Source organism: Arachis ipaensis, chromosome B02, assembly GCF_000816755.2.
Source record: "Arachis ipaensis cultivar K30076 chromosome B02, Araip1.1, whole genome shotgun sequence".
Lineage (NCBI taxonomy): Eukaryota > Viridiplantae > Streptophyta > Magnoliopsida > Fabales > Fabaceae > Arachis > Arachis ipaensis.
This window is the reverse complement of record NC_029786.2, coordinates 86,701,987-86,710,718: the sequence shown is the minus strand read 5'-3', so window position 1 is coordinate 86,710,718 and position 8,732 is coordinate 86,701,987. Positions and strand designations below refer to the sequence as shown.

Here is an 8,732-nt window from a genome sequence, read left to right as displayed (position 1 = left end):
ACAAGATAGAAAAATTTGAAATTAACAAGAAAAATAAACAGAAAAATTAAAATAAAAATAAAGAGGGGACACCAAACTTAATTTCAGAAATTAAGAAAAATTACTAGTAATAAATTCGAGAATAATAAGGTAGAAACTAAATAAAATTAAAACTAAAACGCTTAATCTAAGCAATCAAGCAACTAATAGTTGTTAATCACTAACAATCCCCGGCAACGGCGCCAAAAACTTGGTGTGGAATTTAAAACCACAAACTAACCGGCAAGTGCACCGGGTCGTACCAAGTAATACCTTAGGTGAGTGAGGGTCGATCCCATGAGGATTGATGGATCAAGCAACGATGGTTGATTGATTTACTTAGTTAGACAAGTAGAAAATAGTGTTTGAGAGTTCAAAAAGCATTAAACAGTAAATTCAGAAATTTAATAAAATAAGCAGTAAACAGGTTGTGAAATATGTCTGGAGAAACAGTTAAGGCTTCAGAGTTATCTATTTTCCGGATTGACTTTTCTTACTAACTATTTTAATCATGCAAGATTTAATTCATGGAAAACTATATGTGACTAGACCCTAATTCCTTAGACCTTTTTAGTCTCCTCTAATTCTCATCAACTGCCAATTCCTTGGTCAATTAATTCCAATTAGAGGGTGAAGTTTAACTCTAGTTATTATGCCACAAAAATCCTAACTATCCAAATATAAGAGGATTATATGTCACGTATCCCGTTAAGTCCAGATAATTAGAATTTAGGAAAAATTATTTTTAAGCTGTTGTTCAAGTAAAGAGCTTTTCCAAATTATACAAGAACTCAATTAGAAAGAGTATCATACTTCCGTTCCACCCAAATTCATAAGATAAAGAACGAAAACAATTCTTGAATTATAAATAAGTACATGAATTAAAATAGAAAAGCAATTGAATCAATCCATACAAATAGACAGAGCTCCTAACCTTAACAATGGAGGTTTAGTTGCTCATGGTTCAGAGTGAAAAACTAAGATTCTGGTAAACTGTAAATTGGAATGGAATAATCTCCCTAAAAGAAGTTTTTTTTTCTTTTATATCTAATCCTAATTAATTTAAAATCTAATTTCTAAAACTAAAATAATATCTTTTCCTATTTTAAAATTAAAGTTCAAATCAGAATTAATTATAATAATCACCAGGTCTTCAATTGATGGATGGGGACCACTTGTTTCGTAGGACCCACGCCTAACTTGGGAAATAACTAGAAGTGTTCGCATGATTCCTCCATTCTGAAGCCTCTAATATGTGTTTCCTGGGCCAAAAACTGGGTCAAAAACAGCCCAGAAATTGCCCCCAGCGTTTTCTGCACGTGGCGCATGTCACGCGTACGTGTCACATCGATGGTCTTCTTTGCGTGTCACGCGTACGCGTCAGGTACACGCACGCGTCGTCGTGCAAATCTCCAAATCACGCATACGCGTCAGGTGCGCGTATGCGTCGCTCCTCGCTGGTCATCTCCTTTAATTCTTGTGCTGCAGAAACTCCATCAGATCCAGGCGAATGCTACCTAAAATAAACAGAATTACACAAGACTCAAAGTAGCATCCATAGTGGCTAAAAGATAATTAATTATTGATTAGACTCAACAAATTAAATGCAAATTCACTAGAAAAAGTTAGGAAAGATGCTCACGCATCAATGCAAACCTCAAAGAATTAATAAATAATTAGCTAATAAATTAATTATTATTTAAAGAAATTAGAAAATTTTTTTTCTAATTTAAAGAGGTTGAAATAATTATGTTTCTAGTATTAAATATATTAGTAGCTCATATTTTTACTCTAATAAATAAATATAGTATGAAATTAAAGGAATAGAGGTAAGTAGAACTCGAACTTTTAGTACGAATATGAAGTGCTAAAAGTTAGGGTGTTACAATTATCATCATCATCTTTTTTTTTCTTATTCATCTTTTTTTTCTTGTTTTATCTTCTCAAATTTTTTCTTGTTTTACTCTTTTAATAAGAATAAAAATAAAAAATCAAACAAAAAAGAAGAAGAAACACATAATAGTATAAAATTACTTGGAAGAGGATGAACTTATATTCGTTCAACTAAAAGAAAGAAAGAAATAAGGAAAAAAAGAAGAAGAAAAAAAATGCAGCATTAGAAGAAACATTTTTCTGTATTTGCAATAAATTTGGGTGTAACACAAAGATATTTGGGTATAACACAAAAATATTTGGATGTATTGTTTAAGAATTTTTGGTGTATCTGTGCTGATAAGTTCTGCATAATTCAAAACTCTTCCTCTTCCTCTTCTTCCTTCTCATCTTCTGCTGCTTCTTCTTTTTTTTTTTTTTCTTATTCATCTTTTCTTTTTTATTTTACCTTCTCAAGTATCTTCTTGTTTTACTCTCTCACCAACACCACCTCCTCCTCCTCCTCTTTTTTCTCCTTTTTTTTTTATTGGAATTTCTTCTCCTTCCTTTTCCTCTTTCTTCCCCATCATCAGTTATCTCATTCTTGAAGATAATGAATAATTCAAGTTCAGATTGTCAATTAAACTAGGACGAAATTGATTATTTTGAATCCAATCAAGTGGCTGAGGTGTGGTTCGATTCTAGTTAATGTTTTCGTTAGTAGTTTATGATTCTGTAGGTGAATAATGTTGTTTTTGTTTGTAAAAATTATTGTTCATCATTGATGATTTGAATTGAATGTAATGTAAAAGTTCTGCATTAAAGAAAATATTTTTCTATATTTGAGTGTAACACGAAGATATTTGTATGTATTGTTTAAGAATTTTCGGTGTATGTGTGCTGATAAGTTCTGCATATACTTCAAAACTCTTCTTCTCCGTCCTCCTCATCTTCCGTTGTTTCTTCTTCTTCTTTTTCATCATCATCATCATCATTTTTTTTTATTCATCTTTTTTTTTCTTGTTTTATCTTCTCAAATTTCTTCTTGTTTTACTCTTTTAACAATAATAAAAATAAAAAAAATCAAACAAAGAAGAAGAAGGAACACATAATGGTACAAAATTACTTGGAAGATGATGAACTTACATTGTTCAACTAAAAGAAAGAAAGAAATAAGAAAAAAGAAGAACAAAAAAAAATATTAGAGAAAATATTTTTCTGTATTTGTAGCAAATCTGGGTGTAACACGAAGATATTTTGGTGTATTGTTTAAAAATTTTCGGTGTATGTATACTGATAAGTTCTGCATAATTTAAAACTCTTCCTCTTTCTCATTCTTCATCTTCTGCTGTTTCTTCTTTATTTTCTTATTTCATATTCTCATAATTCTTTTTGGGAGCAAAAAATCAAACCAAAAAGAAAAAAATAAATAATATTGCAAAATTAATAAAAAGAGAAGGAGGAAAAATGTAGCGACAATAACAGTAATAAAAAAATGACAATGAAGATAAAACACGTGAAGAAAAAGAAGGAAAAACACAAAGAAAAAAGAAAAAAGAAAAGAAGGGAGAGGAGGAGGAAGAGGAACGCAACTATAAAAATCGTTGAGTAGAACTACAAAAACACACCAAGCGAGCTATGAAAACTGTTGAGTAGCGCGCGTGTTGACACTCGTATGGGTGAACGTCCTTTTTGTTGGATTTGACCCAACTTATATGACTTGTAAACCAGCATATATAAAACCAGCATATATACAGTACTTCTCTAAATAATTTAAGAGATTTGATTAAATTATTATCTAACCACTCGTTACATAAAATAACTACATCTAAGTTTGGACCTTAAATTAATTACTCCAAAATTTTATAAAAAATTTATGATTTTTTTTTTCTATAAAAAAGCGTTACCTCTCAACTCTGCAGCTCTGGTCGCATTTCACGATGGTAGACCTTGGTCCTTGCTTAAGCGGTTGAAGGCAAGGCTTTGTCCCACTTTGACTACGGTAAAGGTACAATGAGAATCACAAGAAGGTGTGCGCGCGCAAACCTCTTCAGTTTGTTTCCCCCTGTTCTATCCCGCAGGCTCTACCATCTTCCTCCTTCACCCATTGTTAATGTCGATGATGCTGTTGCCTCTTTCACCGCCCTTCTCAACAACCCCAATCCACCTTCTCAACTCGAATTCAGTAAGATTCTTTCTTCTCTTGTTAAGATCAAACAATGCCCCACTGCTGTTTCCCTTTTTTGGCAAATGGAAAATCGGGGAATCATTCCTAGCCTTATTGCACTCAATATATTGTTGAATTGTTTCTGCCATTTGGGTCATATGGACTCCGCTTTTTCTGTTTTGGGTAAGATTATCAAGATTGGTTATGAATTTGATGTTATAACTCTAACAACACTCATCAAAGGGTTCTGTATAAACGGCAAGGTTAGGGAAGCATTAGCGTTTCATGATAGGGTAAGAGCGCTAGGGTTTCAGCTCAACGAGGTCAGTTATAACACTTTGACCAATGGGCTTTGTAAAATAGGGCACACAGGAGCTGCTGTTAAGTTGCTAGAAAAATTGGAGACACAGCCGGTAAAACCTAATGTAGTACTGTACAATACTGTCATCGATGCGCTGTGTAAAGATGGGCTTGTAATTGAGGCAAGCGAGTTGTTTTCTAAGATGATTTCAAGGGGGATTTCTCCTGATGTCATCACTTATAGTTCCCTAATTCTTGGTTTTTGCATCATAAGTCGATTAGATGAAGCTGCTCAATTGCTTAATGAAATGGGGAAAAAGGGCATCGAGCCCGATGTATATACCTTTAGTATATTGATAGATGCATTGTGTAAGGAAGGGCGAATCGACGAAGCACAAAGTGTGTTGGATAGGATGTCAGAAGGAGGCCATAAGCTGAATGTTGTCCCTTACAATGCTCTAATGAATGGATACGTCATAAGAAATGAAGTCAATAAGGCAGCTGAGTTATTTGATGATATGATGAAAAGTGGTTTGGTTCCTAATGTTAGGAGTTACAACACTATGATCAATGGATATTGTAAGAATAAGAGAGTGGATAAAGCCATAGAACTCTTTAAACAAATGCGTCACAAAAATTTGGTTCCTGATATTGTAACATACAATTCTCTTATTGATGGCATGTGTAAATCACGAAGAATTTCCTGTGCACTGGGTCTTCTTGCTGAGATGCATGATAATGGTCAGTCTCCTAGTTTAATAACTTTCAATATCGTGATAGATGGTTTGTGCAAAGTCCAACGTGTTGATGAGGCAATTGCGTTATTCCGACAGATTCTTGACAAAGGGATTAGTCCGGATGTGTACACGTACAATACTCTTCTTGATGGGTTGTGCAAATGTGGAAAATTAAACGATGCAAAAGAGTTTTTTCAACATCTTTTGATCAACAACTCTCGTCTAGAAGTTAGGACTTATAATATTATGATCAACGGACTTTGTAAAGAGGGGTTATTTGATGAAGCGATAACCTTACTCTCAAAAATGGAAAGCAATGGTTACCTGCCTGATTGTGTAAGTTATGAAACAATTGTTTATGCTCTTTTTGACAAAAATGATAATGAAAGAGCAGAGAAATTTCTTCGTGAAATGATAAGTAGAGGTTTGCTAAAGATAGAGAAGGTGAGACAAATTATGTCCTATATGCTTCATTTAATATTTACTTTGTTTTTCTCTTTTGAAAAGTTCATGTTTCTTTTTCCAGTTTTCCTTCTCCAGATGTTGAACTATATATTGCCTTCAATGTTGAATTTGGTGTTCAAATTCTAATTATTTACATTTGTACATTGGATTCAGTGACTTTATGGTATTTCCATTTAATTAAGATGATGATATTCTTAACTCTTTTTTAAGTAATTCTAATTACTTACGAAGTCCTTGGTAATTGATATTGTGAGGCTGTTTCAGGTCATCCAAAATAATATCTAATTTCTCAAGTGCTTTATCCTTTTTGTGTTTGAAATCTATCACAATATTAATCCCATGATTTGGCATGTGAATTCAATAACATGATACCATGTAACTTATTTCAAAAATCTTGACTTGCTTTTATGAATTATATACAATAGAAACAAGTGTGTGCCTCGTGAACTTTTTTCCCCAAACAATGTATGATTTTGCACCATCAAAGGTTGTTGCTGATTTTGGTTGAAATAATTTTTGGAAGGGTCTTTTTGTTTATTATTCTTTTTTAATTTATTTTTAACAAACAATGCATACTTATGTTAGTACTGGCTTGCAAATTGGTCTTAGTTATAACACTAACTGAATTCATGCATGGTTTCATCTTAATATGATTCTGCAATCTGCACATATATGTTCTTAAAGTTTTATGTGTTTTTTCTTTAAATGATTTCTATGTAGGATTGCAAGACTACGATTCCAGTGGAAGTGGATCGGATCCTTAGAACATCCAAAGGAATCCAATGACGTTGACAGTTCTCATATTTTCATCGTCTCAGATGGATATTCGAAACATATGTGAAAAATATCTTTGATCATAAGGTTATCAGCTTCAATATATGAAGGTCAGTATTTGGTTGAAGAAATTGGCTTGCATAGAAACATTATTTCTGGCCACTGCTCTTTTTTAGCTAACCAGGCCTTAACCTGCTGGTATCCTCTAGGCGGAAGTTAACGCCTAATTCCTGAACCCTCTGTGTTCACCTTTTAGGAGGTATGGGGGGCTGCTCATCAAACGCTGTTGCATAAATGCCACTCCTAAAGATCGAACCAGGACATGACAGTTAAGCAATTCAAGCAACTACTACTTTTGCTAGGTATTGTGATTCTTTTTGCTGGTCACTGCTAACCTGCCGTTGTTAGTATTTTGTGCTCTCTTTGTATCAGTTTTCTTCTAATCCTGTTTCTGAATTAGTTAAATTTTGGAGAGACAGATTCAAGGGAATTCTGCACCTTCACTGTAATAATGCTTGACGCAAAACTTTTGTTGTTCTTAATAGTAATAAGTAATTGATTTATTAAGCAATATGTAGGGTTTTTGGGTTTTGTAAGCCGTATCAAAAATGTTGGTTAAGCTGCTTTATGATCTTGAGTAGAATACTTGCGAACTGGAGGAATGCTGGATTCGCAGCTGATCTGACCGGAAACTTCGTCTTCCTTTTTTTCAGGTACGACATCAGAGATATCAAAGTACCGGCATTGTTGGATCGTTTCTTAGATTATGAAACTGCTTTCTGTTTTATGCTTGACGGCAAAGCATTAATGTAATCAAATATTTTGGAGATTGTGATGTTATCTTAAGCATCCTAGGCATGTGGTAGCTTTAGCAATGTAACCAACAAAATTCATGAGAAGGGAGGTTGATGGTTTTTCTCTCAAGTGAGATTTGTACAGTTTCAGAATGGCCTAAAGAAAAACCTCACGCTTGCTACTTTTCAGTTTCATCAGCTCCACATGTGGCCTTCACAACTTCTTCTTTGACTCATCCTAACTCCTCTATCTTTTTTCGAGATTGGTATTCATCCTGTCTCCATGCTAAGTATCTTAGGTTTGGTGCACAAATAATATTTGAATGGACCTCCACTTATATTCAATATTTTAATATCTTTTATTTCAGAAAATTTTAAGGATTAATAGTCAAATTAGTCAGATAAAATATTTTTTAAATGTTTTTTAAAGATTTTATTAATCAAATTGGGCTTTTAACAATTACAAATTAACTATATTAATAATTTCCGTCAATGATTAATCACATGGAATGTTAATTGATAGTATACACGACACTTAACATGTTTAATAACCAAATATATTTATGAAAATTTATCAATTTAGTTGTTAGGTTATATTAGAAATAGAATTTTATTATGTAATTGAAAAAATGTACTAAATTAATATATTTTTATAAATATATCTACTATCTAGTCAACATTCAATTAGATATGTCAAATATTATCCGAAATTTTAACTTCCCTTAAAATTAATATTTTTCTAGACATACCAATCCATTTGGCAGTATTTGAATATTTGTGTTGAGATTAGGCTAGGCTGCATTTTGTTTAGTATTTGCATTAATCCATTGTAGCTATACTAAAGATCCAAAATTTTGTTTCCGGGCCTTGCTAACGGCAGTTTTTATACAAATTAAGGAAGCAATAGAAAATATTTCGACCAATACACTCGTCAAATGAGAACTTTTTCTTTTTTATGTAGTATTATTAGGTATAAAATTTTTTATGATGAATCAAATTACGTGTTAAACACTGTTATGGTTATTTATAAAACGTTATTGAGGTTTTGTGTTTCTATAATTAAAATAATATTTATTAACAAAATGTCAATGACGTTTTATATTTTAATAATTAAAATTTTTTTTATTACAAAACGTCAATGACATTTTGTGCTACTATCATAATCATATAAAATACTAAAATGATTAAATATTTTTGTATTTTACATTAAAATTATTCATATATAAAAATTTTAACCCGTCAAATGATTAGTTAATTTATCTGTTTAAATAAGTGTCAATAATTTAAATTTGAAAAAATTCTATTTCTCTCTCATGAGAGATGTTAAAATGATACTCCTCTCTCTTCTATTTTTAAGATGTACATTCTCCTCCTTTGTAACTTTTAAAAAACTTCCTGTTTAATCCATTTTAAATTTTTTGTGTTAACTAATGTTAACTTTATCTATTTTTCAAAAAAAAAATTTATTTTTTATCATTAAATTTTACTTAACAAAATACTCTTTATTAATCAATCAAAAAATAATTTATTAAAGGATATTTTGGTAAGCAAAATTTAATGATAAAAAAATAATTTTTTTAAAGAGTATTTTTGTAAAAAAAAAAA

At 31.7% G+C, this 8,732-nt stretch overlaps 1 protein-coding gene across 6 annotated transcripts; it reads left to right on the top strand.

The window, feature by feature from the left end:
- LOC107625596 (pentatricopeptide repeat-containing protein At1g62670, mitochondrial-like) lies at positions 3,769–7,322 on the top strand. Of its 6 annotated transcripts, none has more exons than XR_001617324.2 (4): positions 3,770–5,538; positions 6,280–6,443; positions 6,590–6,695; positions 7,047–7,322. XR_001617324.2 is itself a non-coding variant. In XM_016328278.2 (2 exons), exons 1-2 carry the CDS (start codon positions 3,904–3,906, stop codon positions 6,343–6,345), a joined length of 1,701 nt encoding a protein of 566 aa, XP_016183764.1. In that variant the 5' UTR covers positions 3,770–3,903; the 3' UTR covers positions 6,346–7,322. The 6 variants fall into 6 exon arrangements, 1 of the variants encoding a protein (XP_016183764.1); XR_001617322.2 differs by having other exon boundaries at positions 6,543–6,695; XR_002357729.1 differs by having other exon boundaries at positions 3,769–5,430; positions 6,280–6,695.